Source organism: Halichondria panicea, chromosome 6 (genome assembly GCF_963675165.1).
Source record: "Halichondria panicea chromosome 6, odHalPani1.1, whole genome shotgun sequence".
Lineage (NCBI taxonomy): Eukaryota > Metazoa > Porifera > Demospongiae > Suberitida > Halichondriidae > Halichondria > Halichondria panicea.
This window is the reverse complement of record NC_087382.1, coordinates 1,683,552-1,702,243: the sequence shown is the minus strand read 5'-3', so window position 1 is coordinate 1,702,243 and position 18,692 is coordinate 1,683,552. Positions and strand designations below refer to the sequence as shown.

The window sequence follows — 18,692 nt, the reverse complement described above, 5'->3', positions numbered from 1 at the left end:
ACGTAGGCGTGGCTTACCCGAACGTAGGAATGCAGGCAAGCAACGAGAAATTTGTACAACACTGTAACATTGAAACAGTAGCACATAGTCATGTGACACAATTCATGTGTATGATAAATGCATTATTAGTCCTTGAGGTCATTGTTATGAGGGGGCTTGTAAGCTAAGCTCTCGTACAATGTAGGCAGGTAGAGGATCACGTACATACTTCTGACTCACAAATGCATCCCTAGTACAAATTAGGAGCATTCAAATTCTACTCACAAGCATGGATCCATCACAAAACAGATTATGTTACGCTACACATGTACTATGTAAGTTTACCATTCTCTTGGCAATGTTTGAACACTTCACTTTACTAGCAATGTCATATTTCCTCATTCTTAGGAGTAGTTTCACAAGAGCTCTGTAAGTTGCACTAGCATGCAGGGTCTCTTCTCTTCTTTGCTGGTTTGGTGATTTGGTAAAGATCGCCAATTCTATTATTGCTAGTTACACAATGTTACAGAAATAATCAAGGCATAATAATAATTTACAATCCTGACAGTACACTCCCACCAGTGACTCACCATTCATAGTCACATTATAGTATCCAAAAAATACAACGCCAAAAAACCACAAAATATTACGTGCATTCAAACTCTACTAACTAGCACCACGGACGATCACAAAACAAATAATACGCTACACATGTGCTATGTAAGTTCACTATTCTCTAGGCAATGTTTATACACTTTACTTGCGATGTCATCTCTTCTTGTCTTTTGGAGTACTTTAATAAGAGCGATGTATGTTGTAGTAGCAGGCTTTCTTTTTTGCCACAGGGACAAACACTCCATCATGGCCGTTCGTGTGTCATACAAAACTAGAAACCGCCTCACATCAGCTTGCTCAGGAGGAGTGAGTTCCAATGCCTGAGAGTACAATATCACGTCGTCAAAGTAAGCGGCCAAATATGCGAACTCTTTTCTGTCAATCTTGTTGTTGAGTAGAGGGTGTTCAATGTCTATCCTCTCTGCCAGGCCTGTAGTGTGGATAGGGTGAGGGTCAGCAAAGGAAATGGTGTACATGGATTGCATGCAGTTCAATACAATGACAATACATCTGTGTGAAAGAGGAAATGGTTAGAGCATGATACGCCCACACACTGGAGCACTGAGTACAGTACATGTAGTATGTACAATACAGTGGAAGTGGAAAGGAATATGGCACCTAGCTATTACGCTAGCTTCTTTCCGGAGGTCATAACTTAACTACATCAAAACTAAAAGATGCATTTTGTAGCTCTACATACATTGGCTATAAGTTTTGGGAGGAGAAAAAAAACAGCAAATTTCGACAAAAAACTGTACGTGGATATTAATCTCAAGGGGAAATTAGGGAGGCTTTTGCCACCCTCCTGTTGGATTTGGTTTGCCCCTCTTGGAAAATTCAAACATGGTATCCTACTGTAACTGCCATGTTATGGAAGCTGAAAGAAACGGAGGGAGGGGGGTTGCTGTTGAGCAGCAGAGTATCATTGATCTAAAATCAAAACATAATACCGTATAGAGGGTATACATGTTCGTGGTTGTCATGGATTAAGCATGTACCGCGAATTTAATATCGTATGCATGCATGCTGCAAATAGGCTGCTATTCCACGAAAATCAAATCCGCGAAAACCTTAATTTCTAAAGGCATTTCTGCGAAAATTTATACCTTAGAAATAATTATACCCGCTATACGGTAGGTAGATACTCGATACACAGACTCTGACAATGTAAACTCACCACTGACTCCACTGAGTGTACGGATGTCCCTGAGTAGACAGTCTACAGTTCTCAACAGATTAGCTCCATTATCCACCAGGTCAACAAGAGCAGCTGTCTCCTCTGACTGGTCTGTACCATTGAGAATGAGAGCTAACACTTGATATCATAAACACACGTTCTCACCTAGACAGTATCTGAGTTTGACCTTTGTCACTTGACAAAGCTGGTGAGATAAAGTCTCCATCTTAGAGAGACTGGCTCTCATGTTCTCACTGATGCTCTGTACTGTGCACTCCTGGACAACCCTCCTGGTCACTACAAGGACAGACGCTATCTCTGTCCGTATGGAGTCAGTGTGGCCTGTCAGCTCACTCAGAGAAGATGACCTTCAGAAGAAAAAAAGGATAATCAGACTTCCACTAGACAATTGAGTGGTACCTCAGAGCAGCAGTCATTCTCTCCATCAGAGACACTACACTCTTCACAGTAGAGCTAAGTTGTGTGTTATTCACAGCCAGGGCAGACCTTCTCAACTCATCAGTGGCCTCCTAAACAAATTGGAATGAGACTTAACTACAATGTACATTGTAAACAAACACTGTGTGTGCATTAATTAACTTATACACAACTGTGCAAGTTGAATCTACAAAGAGGACAAATCTATCTAGGAGTAAAATTTAGTCTGCCAAAGGTACTCACTACACCATTTCAAGAGGCTACACTGTACAAACGTGAATACCTGTAGTTTAGTAGTGTCCACAGCAACTTTAGGTGTGGGTGCTTTTAATAATACGTGAAATTCGACCTGTGGCAGTAGTCCAGACAAGGAGATGGTACAGGTGGTTCTCTTGGGAGCATTCTCCTCAGGGAAGAGCCTGCAGATTATCCTGGGAGGGTAGTTGTGGAGATCCTCAGGTCTGAACTTCTCCACCTCAGGCTGATCCACTTCCCTATGTGAGATCTGAGAAATGAAAAGAATGTGATTTTAAGACCGTGTCCAACTTCATGTTTTACCAATTTCTTGTCTGGTTCCACAGACCATCCCTGCACTGGGTGAATGTTGAGAGTGGCACACATATCAACAAACGTCAGTGATTCTTGAGTCGTCCTGTCAGCCACTTCTCTCGACACATTGGGATAGTCTCGTGGGATAATCACGTTATCAAGTTTCTTTAGAAACTGTAGATTTAGGTACATAAAATGAGCACACTTCAATTGAGCAATCCTACCTTAGCGTATAAGCTCCCACAGAGACTGGCTACAATGATGGCTAGCCTGTCCCCAGTTGTGTGTGGAGAAGACCGGTAGACTCTGACAGTGTAGAGGTTACAGTCAGTATTGCCTGTACATGTATTAAAGATTATGTTGAATCAAAAGTCATTCTAAAATCTAAATATTCACCTCTTTTTCTCCTCCCAATTTTAAAGAAGTTCTTCAGTCGTGTGCTCAGCCTCAGTCTCCCGGTGTCCCCTCCAGGAGTAAACTCTGACCTTCCTCTTTGTACCTCTTGGTACTGGTATATACTCTTTGATCCAGATCTCTTAGGAGACGAGTCAGCTTGGAGAAAGAGGAGGTCATCAGCTTCTTGTTGGGTGGACACTCGTACATGATGCTCCATGCTCAGGGTCACCTCTCTGTTTAGACCTTCACCAGAGATCAAGTAGGACGGACTGGCAGACTGAATGCCCTCAGGGATCACAAACACGTCATTGGAAGCAAGGCTGGGTTGGACTTTAATGCCCACAGAGGTCCCTGCTGGGACAGCATTAGCTGGAACAGTCACTTGAACTCCATTGTCAAAGTCAGCATGGCCACCACTGGAGGTGAACTCCTTCTCTTCAGGTTCGTCGTAAAAAGTGACATCAGGGTGTGCGGAGGTTTGGTGCAGGGGATCTACACAGGAGGTAAAACACAGAACCATGTGCTGGATACAGCACAAGCACACACTTACATCCAGGTGGTGTGGACAGAGTTTCCCCTGCTGCCTTGTTCTGGTAGACTGGCTTCTTCCTAAAGTTGACTCACATTCATAAAGCTAGTGACTCAACTGTGCAATATTCACTCACGTTTCTGTGTCAGTAACGACAGTCCAGTTCTTGGGTAGGACTGGAACAGACTGCGGACGTGACTGAGTGTGTGTGTGTGTGTGTGTGTGTGTGTGTGTGTGTGCGGGGGGGGGGGCACATGTAATGGTATTCATGCTTGTTTGGGTGTGTGTAATATTGGAACTGTAGTTTGCACTCCATACAGTTAATGGACAGTATTTAAAAGTATGAGCTTATGATCTTAAATTGTCAAAATAGCAAAATACTCGTAAAAAAGAATGTTTATTCGATGTACATATAATAATGTATGCACTATTTAATTATTTGGCACAATAAACTAAAACACCATCATGATCATGCAGTGTGTGCATTATTGAGGTATGGACTCACATGTGATGCAGCAGCTTCCTCAAGCAATTTGATTATTGAAGTGTTACCTGATCCCTTGGCCACCATCAGAGCAGTATCTCCATCCTGTGATGATGATCATATGAAGGGATGAGACGTACATTGTAAGAGGTAAAGTGGTCTAATGCGTATGACATGTACTTTGCTGACAGAGCAATACTGGCAACGGTAATTGCATATTAAGAGGTCGGGTATATCTGTTCAGGTACAAATGACAGCTCTGTTCAGTCAATATAACTACTGTAAGAGGTATAGGTGTACAGTACATGTAAAGCTGTTTGTTAAGTATAACTACGCAACTATATATGAATACTCTATAAAGTACATGTGCTCACTTTATCAGTGGAGAGAGGGGAAGCCCCTGATGAGAGAAGCTCTTTCACAGTATCTTCGTGTCCCCAGAGGGCTGCCTGCATGAGTGGAGTGTCCCCAACCTGCAAGAGTGGAGACAGTGACAACACAATATGAATGTACATTGAACAATACAGACATTCACTGCTCTACATTTCCAACCACATCCTAGAGTGAGAACACAAGCACAACAGTCATACGTATTAAGCCAGCTAGTACAGTACATGTAAATAAACCGGCTAGTACGTCAGTTTAAAGCACTAAAATCCACAGGGAAATGTAATTGTCAGCACATGTAAGTTCATAATAGTACATCTACAACTGCATGTATACACTTAGCCTCGTTCCCAGGCCGAGTTAATAGTCTCTAAAATAATGCTAGGTCGCCAACTAGGCCTGGGATAGATTGTATCTGGTATATTGTCTATAATGAAACTACAGCTAGAGAAATGACAAAGAAATATGATATTGGCCCGAGGGCTGAGTGCAATACACACCATGCATCCCGAGTGCACGTGTCATAACTAGTTTATAACCCTAGCAACACAAAATACACCTATGCTATGTGTCCAGGTAGATCGAGCTAATGGCTTCCAAGTTCATTGTCTGCAGCAACTGGTAGCACAGTAGGGAACCACACAAAATGTCCCTTCCTTCACACTGGAGTTGACAGCTTGGACCTGACGCTCATTGAGGGGGGCCTCTTGTTTGACACAACTTGATAGCTACCACCTAGATCTAATACCTAGTTAGCTAGTTAGCTAGGTTAGCTTTCTTCAAGAGATATTTTGTAACACGGAGCTATTTTTGTGATTACGGCAGCTTTTACGGAGAAATAATTAGATCTGAAACCACGCCCATATCAAGGGCGTATACAGAGAAGAGGGCATGCAACTCACTATGTACCGTACGTACTCATCCAACTTCGTATCAGAGACCGGATATGCTAAAAATAGATTCCAGTATACGGACGTGAAGAAGTGGGCGGTGTTGTTTACGGAGTTATAATTATGGGCGTGTACATCAGAGCTGCCTTTGCTAGCTAGCTAGCTAGCTAACATTAACAGTGCAGTATTATTTTAGAGAAGTGTCATGACCAGTCCTAGTCCAGCCAGGTCTAAGACAACCCCTTCGAGCGGGAAGTTAAGTGCTGGGCGCATTGTTAAGTACCAGAGACTCAGGAAGACAGGTACCTAGGTTTCATCTTCTTGGAGTTGCAACTGTTGGATGGTTTGCCTTTGCCTTTGACACTGCTAGTACGAGCCATACTGCTGCTGAGAACTAGTTTTACTATGCTGCAATCGAGCTAGCTAGCTACCTAGTACCTGCAGATATATAAAAAAAGACTTTGATTTACCTTGTGTGGTCAAAGGTTATGCGTGGGCGTTTTTGTGGGCAGTTCTAAAAATAGCTCAATACGAAGTCAGATGATTCTGAGAATAGAGTGAGTTGCATGCCCTCTTCTCTGTATACGCCCTTGCCCATATGCAATCTTCACCAGGCCTAGTTGCATGGCGACCTAGCGTTATTTTAGAGACACCTCAGCCTGAGAACGAGGCTAGTATATACTGTACAATGTATCACTATAATTATAGTCTATGAAAATGCCAGTAATAGTGTACAACATGCAAGAAAATGTATGTAGCCCAGTTTGTACACAAATTAATAACATATCTTATAGGCAAAACATAATAAGGGTTTTAAATGCCGGCAATGTCCATAATTGTACGTACATGCATGATCACGAACATGCTGCCTATAGTACGGTGGCCCTGAGGTACACACATAGTATAGGCTCGAGGCTACGGCAATTCCTTACGTCAATTCAACTCCCTAGAAATAATTATGTCAGGTGTGTTTTAAATAGAAAATCACACTCTATCTGTCTGTCATGGCTAAAGCAGAGGCTACAGACCTCAACGGTATATAGAGTCATTAGCTAGCCTATAGGTAACTATTCTGTTAGCACTAATCCACCCCTTAGTTCTTCACAAACTTGCTTGGAGAAGCTTGGAGACTCATTTCTGATTTTGTAACATTGAAGACCTCTTCTTATAAAAGTACATTAGTGAATTGCCATAGCCTCAGTTCAATGGAGCTGACCTCAGTTGAATTGACGTAGAGAATTGCCGTAGCCTTGAGCCTACTATGTGTGTACCTCAGGGCCACCGTACTATAGACACATCAGTTTAGTATCAGATACTCACCTTGTCAGCCAGGTCCACCACGGCTCCTGAGGAGAGCAGCTCTCTAATACAGTCAGTGTGCCCTCCCCTGGCTGCCCACCAGAGTGGAGTCCGCCCATCCTACAAGAGTGAGAGGATAAATAAAGTAAAGGAACAAAGAACATGTTCAGGCCAGTTTGCACAAGGTCAAAGAATCTTGTCTGCATTCTAATTAATGCAATGTATTCCTTTTGCTGAAATGGCCATCGATGCACAGTGCAGGTTGGTTGGATTTGGTCCAAGAGCTACTCTTGAAGAGCACTATAGGATAGTATAGTAGGACCAACCCACCTGCATCAATGGTCACTTCAACAAAAGTAAGTACGTTGCGTTAATTAGAATGCAGACATAATTCATTGACCTTTGATCTTGTGCAGATTGACATTAGTTTTAAGAGCGCGCGGTTAATTGTGGTGGTAGGCGGAGGCAGGTGACTCTTCTCGGCCACCGTAGGAACACTAACTGTTGGTAGATCTGTAGCTAGCTAACTCTTGCTCGTCCAGCTACTATATAAAACTACAGAGGAGGTTGGACACGATCACGTGCACCACTTTTTGCTGAGCTGGCACAGCTTATTGACAATGATTTTCTATGTAAACTTCTAGCTGGTATTGCACGGTCATTGGAGACTGAAGGCAAAATATACACAACTCTGGCTACTTTGAGCTTTCATTAACCGACCTGATCCCCAGCGATCCCCTCTATTCTGACGAGTTATCAGTGCATACAGTGTTTACTAGATTCTTGCCAGCCAGTACAGTGCAAGCTACATACAGCACCGCTGAACTACACTCTACCCTATAGTCTAGCTAATCCTGGTCCAACCAGACAACAGGCACAGCTAGTCAGGTGTTATAAGCTCAGCAAAGCAAGAGTAGTCATAACTTTCTTTACAGCTGTTCAGTATCTATGGTAACGTGAGCAGAGACGTCACATGAATGATGACACGTGGACAACCTCCTCTGATAAAACTATGTTTAGATCTAACAGGAGCTATTATTGAACCTGCCATAATTAGATGGGGTTAGGGGGCGTATTATTGAGATAGAAAATACCTCTGCAATATATTTCCTGCTCTGGCTAGGGGGGCGTAAATTCAAAGGGGGCGTATTTTCGGGTGAGTACGGTACATGTAATGATGTGATGGTCAAGAACATGTTGCCTATAGACACATCAGTTTAGTATCAGATACTCACCTTATCAGCCAGGTCCACCACGGCTCCTGAGGAGAGCAGCTCTTTAACACAGTCAGTGTGACCTTCATAGGCTGCCCTCTGGAGTGGAGTCCACCCAACCTACAAGAGTGAGAGGATAAATAAAGTAAAGGAACAAAGAACATGCATGTTCAGGCCAGTTTGCACAAGGTCAAAGAATCTTGTCTGCATTCTAATTAATGCAATGTACCGTATAGCGCGAAATTTTCGAGGCACTTATATTTCGTGGATTGGCCTCTAAAAACCATTTCGTTGCACAATGTTCGCGGAATAGCTGCTTACCGGAAGCCACGCCTTTAAATCTTTGCATGATAGCAGGTAATTCTAATTAAAGAACACTTTTTGTGGACTTAATTTTCGTGTAGAATTCTAACCCACGAAATCCGCGAAAATTAAGCCCCTCGAAAATTTCGCGCTATACGGTATTCCTTTTGCTGAAATGGCCATCGATGCACAGTGCAGGTTGGTTGGATTTGGTCCTAGAGCTACTCTTGAAGAGTGTCTAATCACTAGTATAGTAGGACCAACCCACCTGCATCAATGGTCACTTCAACAAAAGTAATACGTTGTGTTAATTAGAATGCAGACATAATTCATTGACCTTTGACCTTGTACAGATTGAGATGGAGTTAGGGGAGTGTATTATTGAGATAGAAAATACCTCTGCAATACATTTCCTGCTCTGGCTAGGGGGGCGTAAATTTGAAGAAATAATTGTAAATAATTCCTAATGATGTGATGGTCACGAACATGCTGCCTATATAATTATAGACACATCAGTTTAGTGAATTGCCATAGCCTCAGTTCAATGGAGCTGGCCTCAGTTGAATTGACGTAGAGAATTGCCGTAGCCTCGAGCCTACTATGTGTGTACCTCAGGGCCACCGTACTATAGACACATCAGTTTAGTATCAGATACTCACATTGCTAGCCAGGTCCACCACGGCTCCTGAGGAGAGCAGCTCCCTAACACAGTCAGTGTAACCTTCATAGGCTGCCCTCTGGAGTGGAGTCCAGTCCGCCTACAAGAGTGAGAGTATATGTAACTTTTGAAAACACATCTGTGTGATAGACGGTAAGGGGGATTGGCATAATAGAGAGTGGTTGCATCTGACATCTCCACCCACACACGAAAGTACATAACACTAACTCTAACCTTTCAGCAAGCTAGCTCGTAGTTGAGCGACAGCAGATTAAAATCTACACAAGACTGAAAATAATAGTCGAATCAAATTCAATTTTCCATGTCCACAGTTATTCTGGTGACAGAGCACATGCATCAACTATCTATCACCACAGTATGGTTCTGAAGTGGTTTGCTCCCTCATTACTATAGCCTGAAATACAGCTGTATGGTGACCGACAACCTTACCTCTCATTTGAGATAGACAGACAATATTTGGGGACAAGACTAAAGCATGGAATCAAGGGATATCGTACATTCGTATATTATTATTAATTAGCATGACAGTAGCAAAAACAGACTTTCACAGCTTCAGCTCTACATACCCACAAACCAGCTTACCTTGTCCACACTGTTGACATCCTCTCCCCTCCTGATGGCATCTTTTAAAGCACTCAAGTCACCAGCCCAGGCAGCCTTGCATATGTCCATTTTCTTGGATAGTAGCCACACCCCTTTGTTTGGACCCCTCCTTACTGACATTCATGCTTGATCAATATGCAATAATAATTACACTTTCACAGCTTCAGCTCAAACATGCAACAATTAAGTGAGTACATGTATAAATTCAAGGTCAATCTCAAGTACAAAAAGAATGATGGTACGCACAATCATAATTATGTATATGTACGTACGTGTAGACAAACTACGTGTACTTGCTATCTAATTGTGTGACCAAGTCAGAGTGTAGTGGGTTGAGTCTGAGAGTGGAGACAAACTCGTGGTACTTGTAGGGGTGGTGTTTGACCACACCCAGCAGGGCAGTGTACAGTCTGGTGGCCTTCTCTCTCTTGGTCTCATTCACATACTCGTTGGTTTTCTCAAGAATGGACACAGTGATGAGCCCAACTGACAGGAGGTGGAGGGCCAAGGCCTTTGGGCCCAGTCCTCAGAGAGTGACTGGACTATCTTCTCACTGCAGCTCACCAGCACACTGTAGCCAGCGTTACCTGCAGGAGAGAGGAAATGGTTAGAGCATGATACGCCCACACACTGGAGACCTAAGTACATGTAATGTGAACAAATAGACTCAGTACATGTACAATACACTGTATATGGCTGGTAGTACACAATAGGAGGAAGTGGAAAGGCATGTTGTAAAAGGAGGAATGCGGAATGGAACGGAATATGGAACAACAGATATGAAGAGCAAGCATTAGCTATTTTCTATACAGGGTTGAACAACTGTCAATGGCCGTAACTGATCCAATTTTACATGTACAATTTTATGATTTTTTAAAGAGACCTTCATACTTTCTAAACATTAAATACAGGGAATTCAAGTTATGCATGGCAGCTAAAAGAGTCCCCGAACCATTAATTAACGGATGGGGGAGGGTTGTGCAGTTTAATTGCCGTAACCAAGAGTAGATAAGTGCTCTTTCCATAAATAAGCATCGTTGTCAATGATTTTCTAAAAGCTTCTCTGCATGTGGTTAGGACATGACTGAGCTGAAGCTATGACTGGTGGTTAGGCCACGTCTTTACCCCCAAGTACTTAATTAGGGGAGCAATAGAAACATCTGATTATTATTTAACTAGCGGGTTGCATTAAAGGGGCTGCCTAACCAGTCATCAAACATGGTCCGGCTCACCCTCCAAGGAGCAATTAAACGGAGAGGGGGGGGTTTCAATGGCCGTAACTAGTATCATTGATCTAATTTCCCAATTTTTATGATTTTCTGAAAGCTTTGAAACAGACCTTGGAACAGGTTTAAAGGAATTTCCCATGAAATAACTGACTGTCCTAATTATTAGAGCTAATTTGTATGTACTCACATTCAGTTGAGGGTCTTCCAGTTTCAGCTGTGAAGACACTAGCTCACGCAGGGTCAAAGTACTTTAGGTAACTAGCTGTGAGCTGGCTAAGGCTATGGCTATCTATAGTCACTTTCAATTTGTTTTTTTCACCTACATCTTCAGGACAAAATTTTTTGTCCTGAAGAATCGCTCATTGCGAGGAAAAGCTTTGACAATATAAAACAAATTGAAAGTGACTATAGATAGCCATAGCCTTAGCCAGCTCACAGCTAGTTACCTAAAGTACTGAGTTTTTTTTTGTCCTGAAGAATCGCTCATTGCGAGGAAAAGCTTTGACAATATAAAACAAATTGAAAGTGACTATAGATAGCCATAGCCTTAGCCAGCTCACAGCTAGTTACCTAAAGTTGAGGGTCTTCCAGTTTCAGCTGTGAAGACACTAGCTCATGCAGGGTCAAAGGAGCCACTGGTGAGTCTGTGGGGAATGACAATCACTGAATGTTGTAGTGTACACACAATCAAACCAATACAGTGCATGAACACACCAGACAAACAATGGCAATGATGTCATACGTACGTACACCTCAAACTTCATGCACTACAGAACACTGTGATACACACAGCCTGCACTACACAACATGAATTGTACAGGCAGGAGAGTTTCAGATGTTCACCTTTGTGGTCCATTGGGCATTAGCAGCAGAGTGAACTTCATCTGTGCAACATACTCACCTACACAGGAAACACAGTACCAACATCAATATGAACACCAGTGGAACCTCTGATAAAGGACCCTCTGAATAAAGGACACTCAATTAAACATCTCTCTGTGTAGCTACAAAGGACACTGCTTCAGTCTACAAAATCACTTTCCTACATTATAGGTACCACTGAATAAAGGACCACCTCAGGCTCAATACAGAGAACAAACGTCACAAATAAATGCTGCACACATTTTCGGAGGTTTCACTTTATATAATACAACTGCTGATACAGACTATCCAGGCACTAGATTTAAACACTTGTTAGCTGTGTAGTAACCAAGGTATGAAGGTTCAGAGTACATAGTCACCGTGTTTCTCGTAGATGATGGTAGGGCTCCACTAGGTTGTGGTTGACACACTCCACCAATCCCATCCTCGCCTTGACCTCCTCCTCACACACTCTAATTAAGAGAAGGAATATTCAAATGACAACCGACTTATACGCCTGCATGTACAGTGAGCAAATGGTAGAAATGAAATGTGACCTTCCAACAGACTGCTATTAGCTACTACAAAACTAGCTCACGTTAACAACCACTTGTAATTAAAGTGACCAGATTGTAAATGTGTACATTTTAAAGGGCTAGTATTGAGACAGTACTCGTCACCTCAGTGACAATGGCATGGAGGTGAACTTGGCACACACCTCACACACTGTACAACACTGTAACATTGAAACAGTAGCACATAGTCATGTGACACAATTCATGTGTATGATAAATGCATTATCAGTCCTTGAGGTCATTGTTATGAGGGGGCTTGTAAGCTAAGCTCTCGTACAATGTAGGCAGGTAGAGGATCACATACTTCTGACTCACAAATGCATCCCTAGTATAAATTAGGATCATTCTGGCAAATTCTACTCACAAGCATGGATCCATCACAAAACAGATTATGTTACGCTACACATGTACTATGTAAGTTTACCATTCTCTTGGCAATGTTTCAATACTTTACTAGCAATGTCATATTTCCTCATTCTTAGGAGTAGTTTCACAAGAGCTCTGTAAGTTGCACCAGCATGCAGGGTCTCTCCTTCGCTGGTTTGGTGATTTGGTAAAGATCGCCAATTCTATTATTGCTAGTTACACAATGTTACAGAAATAATCAAGGCATAATAATAATTTACAATCCTGACAGTACACTCCCACCAGTGACTCACCATTCATAGTCACATTATAGTATCCAAAAAATACAACGCCAAAAAACCACAAAATATTACGTGCATTCAAACTCTACTAACCAGCACCACGGACGATCACAAAACAAATAATACGCTACACATGTGCTATGTAAGTTCACTATTCTCTAGGCAATGATTATACACTTTACTTGCGATGTCATCTCTTCTTGTCTTTTGGAGTACTTTAATAAGAGCGATGTATGTTGTAGTAGCAGGCTTTCTTTTTTGCCACAGGGACAAACACTCCATCATGGCCGTTCGTGTGTCATACAAAACTAGAAACCGCCTCACATCAGCTTGCTCAGGAGGAGTGAGTTCCAATGCCTGAGAATACAATATCACGTCGTCGAAGTAAGCGGCCAAATATGCAAACTCTTTTCTGTCAATCTTGTTGTTGAGTAGAGGGTGTTCAATGTCTATCCTCTCTGCCAGGCCTGTAGTGTGGATAGGGTGAGGGTCAGCAAGGGAAATGGTGTACATGGATTGCATGCAGTTCAATACAATGACAATACATCTGTGTGAAAGAGGAAATGGTTAGAGCATGATACGCCCACACACTGGAGCACTAAGTACAGTACATGTAGTATGTACAATACAGTGGAAGTGGAAAGGAATATGGCACCTAGCTATTACGCTAGCTTCTTTCAGGAGGTCATAACTTAACTACTAAAAGATGCATTTTGTAGCTCTACAGTCATTGGCTATAAGTTTTGGGAGGAGAAAAAAAACAGCACATTTCGACAAAAAACTGTACGTGGATATTAATCTCAAGGGGAAATTAGGGAGGCTTTTGCCACCCTCCTGTTGGATTTGGTTTGCCCCTCTTGGAAAATTCAAACATGGTATCCTACTGTAACTGCCATGTTATGGAAGCTGAAAGAAACGGAGGGAGGGGGGTTGCTGTTGAGCAGCAGAGTATCATTGATCTAAAATCAAAACATAATACCGTATAGAGGGTATACATGTTCGTGGTTGTCATGGATTAAGCATGTACCAAGAATTTAATATCGTATGCATGCATGCTGCAAATAGGCTGCTATTTCACGAAAATCAAATCCGTGAAAACCTTAATTTCTAAAGGCATTTCCGCGAAAATTTATACCTTAGAAATATACCCGCTATACGGTAGGTAGATACCGATACACAGACTCTGACAATGTAAACTCACCACTGACTCCACTGAGTGTGCGGATGTCCCTGAGTAGACAGTCTACAACTCTCAACAGATTAGCTCCATTATCCACCAGGTCAACAAGAGCAGCTGTCTCCTCTGACTGGTCTGTACCATTGAGAATGAGAGCTAACACTTGATATCATAAACACACGTTCTCACCTAGACAGTATCTGAGTTTGACCTTCGTCACTTGACAAAGCTGGTGAGATAAAGTCTCCATCTTAGAGAGACTGGCTCTCATGTTCTCACTGATGCTCTGTACTGTGCACTCCTGGACAACCCTCCTGGTCACTACAAGGACAGACGCTATCTCTGTCCGTATGGAGTCAGTGTGGCCTGTCAGCTCACTCAGAGAAGATGACCTTCAGAAGAAAAAAAGGATAATCAGACTTCCACTAGACAATTGAGTGGTACCTCAGAGCAGCAGTCATTCTCTCCATCAGAGACACTACACTCTTCACAGTAGAGCCAAGTTGTGTGTCACTCACAGCCAGGGCAGACCTTCTCAACTCATCAGTGGCCTCCTAAACAAATTGGAATGAGACTTAACTACAATGTACATTGTAAACAAACACTGTGTGTGCATTAATTAACTTATACACAACTGTGCAAGTAGAATCTACAAAGAGGACAAATCTATCTAGGAGTAAAATTTAGTTTGTCAAAGGTACCCACTACACCATTTCAAGAGGCTACACTGTACAAATGTGAATACCTGTAGTTTAGTAGTATCCACAGCAACTTTGGGGGTGGGTGCTGTCAATGATACGTAAAATTCGACCAGTGGCAGTAGTCCAGACAAGGATATTGTAAAGGTGGTTCTCTTGGGAGCATTCTCCTCAGGGAAGAACCTGCAGATTATCCTGGGAGGGTAGTCGTGGAGATCCTCAGGTCTGAACTTCTCTACCTCAGGCTGATCCACTCCACTACGCAAGATCTGAAAATGAAGAGAATGTGATTTTAAGAGTAATACTATGTCCAACTTCACATTTTACCAATTCTTTGTCTGGTTCCACAGACCATCCCTGCACTGGGGGAATGTTGAGAGTGGCACACATATCAACAAACGTCAGTGGTCCTTGACTTGTCCTGTCAATTGACTTTGAAGACACTTCAGGATAGTCTCGTGGGATCAACACTGTATCAAGCGTCTCCAGAAACTGTAGATACATAAAATGAGCACACTTCAATTGAGCCATCTTACCTTAGCGTATAAGCTCCCACAGAGACTGGCTACAATGATGGCTATCCTGTCCTCAGTTGTTTGTGGAGGAGACCGGTAGACTCTGACAGTGTAGAGGTTACTGTCTGTGTTGCCTGTACATATAATAATTATAATCGGTCAATTGGAAGTCATTTATTTTTCTAAGTATTAACCTCTATTTTTCCGTCCAATTTTGAAGAAGTTCTTCAGCCGTGTGCCCAGCGTCAGTCTCCCAGTGTTCCCTCCAGGAGTGAACTTTGACCTCCCCTCTGGTATTTCCTGGTACTCATAGACACTATGAGAACCAGATCTCTTGGGAGACGAGTCAGCTTGGAGAAAGAGGAGGTCATCAGCTTCTTGTTGGGTGGACACTCGTACATGATGCTCCATGCTCAGGGTCACCTCTCCGTTTAGACCTTCACCAGAGATCAAGTAGGACGGACTGGCAGACTGAATGCCCTCAGGCATCACAAATACCTCTTTGGAGGCAAGGCTGGGTTGGACTTTAATGCCCACAGAGGTCCCTGCTGGGACAGCATTAGCTGGAACAGTCACTTGAACACCATTATCAAAGTCGGCATGGCCACCACTGGAGGTGAACTCCTTCTCTTGAGGCTCGTCGTAAAAAGTGACATCAGGGTGTGCGGAGGTTTGGTGCAGGGGATCTACACAGGAGGTAAAACACAGAACCATGTACTGGATACAGCACAAGCACACACTTACATCCAGGTGGTGTGGACAGAGTTTCCCCTGCTGCCTTGTTCTGGTAGACTGGCTTCTTCCTAAAGTTGACTCACATTCATAAAGCTAGTGACTCAACTGTGCAATATTCACTCACGTTTCTGTGTCAGTAACGACAGTCCAGTTCTTGGGTAGGACTGGAACAGACTGCGAACGTGACTAAGTGTGTGTGTGTGTGTGTGTGTGTGTGTGTGTGTGTGTGTGTGTGTGTGTGTGGGGGGGGGGGGGGGGCACATGTAATGGTATTCATGCTTGTTTGGGTGTGTGTAATATTGGAACTGTAGTTTGCACTCCATACAGTTAATGGACAGTATTTAAAAGTATGAGCTTATGATCTTAAATTGTCAAAATAGCAAAATACTCGTAAAAAAGAATGTTTATTCGATGTACATATAATAATGTATGCACTATTTAATTATTTGTACAGCGAGCAAATGGTAGCAATGAAATGTGACCTTCCAAGAGAAGTAAATCTGCTGGTCAGATTGTAAATGCACAAGGTCAAAGAATTTTGTCAGCCAGGTCCACCACGGCTCCTGAGGAGAGCAGCTTTTTAACACAGTCAGTGTGACCTTCACTGGCTGCCCAATAGAGTGGAGTGTACCCATCCTACAAGAGTGAGAGCATACAGTACATTTTGACAACACATCTGTGTGATAGACCATAGATAAAATAATCTTGTCTGCATTCGAATTAACGCAACGTATTCCTTTTGCTGAAATGGCCATCGATGCACAATCACTACAGGATAGTATAGTAGGACCAACCCACCTGCATCAATGGTCACTTCAACAAAAGTAAGTACGTTGCGTTAATTAGAATGCAGACATGAATCAATGACCTTTGACCTTGTACAGATTGAGATGGAGTTAGGGGAGTGTATTATTGAGATAGAAAATACCTCTGCAATACATTTCCTGCTCTGGCTAGGGGGGCGTAAATTTGAAGAAATAATTGTAAATAATTCCTAATGATGTGATGGTCACGAACATGCTGCCTATATAATTATAGACACATCAGTTTAGTGAATTGCCATAGCCTCAGTTCAATGGAGCTGACCTCAGTTGAATTGACGTAGAGAATTGCCGTAGCCTCGAGCCTACTATGTGTGTACCTCAGGGCCACCGTACTATAGACACATCAGTTTAGTATCAGATACTCACCTTGTTAGCCAGGTCCACCACGGCTCCTGAGGAGAGCAGCTTTTTAACACAGTCAGTGTGACCTCCACTGGCTGCCCAATAAAGTGGAGTACTCCCACGCTACAAGAGTGAGAGCATACAGTACATTTTGACAACACATCTGTATGATAGACCATAGATAAAATAATCTTGTCTGCATTCGAATTAACGCAACGTATTCCTTTTGCTGAAATGGCCATCGATGCACAATCACTACAGGATAGTATAGTAGGACCAACCCACCTGCATCAATGGTCATTTCAACAAAAGTAAGTACGTTGCGTTAATTAGAATGCAGACATGAATCAATGACCTTTGACCTTGTGCAGATTGAGATGGAGTTAGGGGAGTGTATTATTGAGATAGAAAATACCTCTGCAATACATTTCCCGCTCTGGCTAGGGGGGCGTAAATTTGAAGAAATAATTGTAACTAATGATGTGATGGTCACGAACATGCTGCCTATATAATTATAGACACATCAGTTTAGTGAATTGCCATAGCCTCAGTTCAATGGAGCTGACCTCAGTTGAATTGACGTAGAGAATTGCCATAGCCTCGAGCCTACTATGTGTGTACCTCAGGGCCACCGTACTATAGACACATCAGTTTAGTATCAGATACTCACCTCATCAACCAGGTCCACCACGGCTCCTGAGGAGAGCAGCTCTTTAACACAGTCAGTGTGACCTTCACTGGCTGCCCTCTGGAGTGGAGTCCAGTCATCCTACAAGAGTGAGAGTATATGTAACTTTTGAAAACACATCTGTGTGATAGACGGTAAGGGGGATTGGCATAATAGAGAGTGGATGCATCTGACATCATCCACCCACACACCAAAGTACGTAACACTAACTCTAACTTTTCAGCAAGCTAGCTCGTAGTTGAGCGACGGCAGATTAAAATCTACACAAGACTGAAAATAATAGTCGAATCAAATTCAATTTTCCATGTCCACAGTTATTTTGGTGACAGAGCACATGCATCAACTATCTATCACCACAGTATGGTTCTGAAGTGGTTTGCTCCCTCATTACTATAGCCTGAAATACAGCTGTATGGTGACCGACAACCTTACCTCTCATTTGAGATAGACAGACAATATTTGGGGACAAGACTAAAGCATGGAATCAAGGGATATCGTACATTCGTATATTATTATTAATTAGCATGACAGTAGCAAAAACAGACTTTCACAGCTTCAGCTCTACATACCCACAAACTAGCTTACCTCATCCACACTGTTGACATCCTCTCCTCTCTTGATGGCATCTTTTAAAGCTCTCAAGTCACCAGCAATGGCAGCCCTGAATATGTCCATTTTCTTGGATAGTAGCCACACCCCTTTGTTTGGACCCCTCCTTACTGACATTCATGCTTGATTAGTAAAACCAGTAGGTTTTACATAGGATTGGCAGTGGGTTTGCCCTAGTCTCATGAATCAGCCGCCGTTCTTTTGGAACCAAAAGAACGGCGGCTGATTCATGAGACTAGGTTTGCCCGTG

At 42.7% G+C, this 18,692-nt stretch overlaps 2 protein-coding genes across 16 annotated transcripts in view; one reads left to right on the top strand and one right to left on the bottom strand.

Moving 5' to 3' along the window:
- LOC135337746 (TNF receptor-associated factor 2-like) overlaps window positions 1-18,692 on the top strand; it is a 57,064-nt gene that overhangs the window by 15,920 nt on the left and 22,452 nt on the right. The window lies entirely within an intron of this gene.
- LOC135337741 (uncharacterized) lies at window positions 584-18,558 on the bottom strand. 15 transcript variants are annotated; one of them, XM_064533699.1, is made up of 22 exons: window positions 12,632-12,996; window positions 12,277-12,532; window positions 12,013-12,105; window positions 11,615-11,672; window positions 11,342-11,415; window positions 10,959-11,270; window positions 9,522-10,129; window positions 8,920-9,018; window positions 7,979-8,077; window positions 6,765-6,863; window positions 4,542-4,640; window positions 4,189-4,272; window positions 3,820-3,881; window positions 3,705-3,763; window positions 3,155-3,646; window positions 2,983-3,095; window positions 2,768-2,932; window positions 2,493-2,714; window positions 2,192-2,301; window positions 1,937-2,139; window positions 1,772-1,882; window positions 584-1,024 (listed from the first exon to the last, which is right to left on the bottom strand). In XM_064533699.1, the coding sequence occupies exons 7-22, from the start codon at window positions 9,660-9,662 to the stop codon at window positions 696-698; spliced, it is 2,487 nt and encodes an 828-aa protein (XP_064389769.1). In that variant the 5' UTR covers window positions 9,663-10,129; window positions 10,959-11,270; window positions 11,342-11,415; window positions 11,615-11,672; window positions 12,013-12,105; window positions 12,277-12,532; window positions 12,632-12,996; the 3' UTR covers window positions 584-695. The 15 variants fall into 15 exon arrangements, 14 of the variants coding, with proteins under 14 accessions (XP_064389769.1, XP_064389770.1, XP_064389772.1 ...); XM_064533700.1 differs by having other exon boundaries at window positions 12,313-12,532; XM_064533702.1 differs by having other exon boundaries at window positions 12,277-12,368.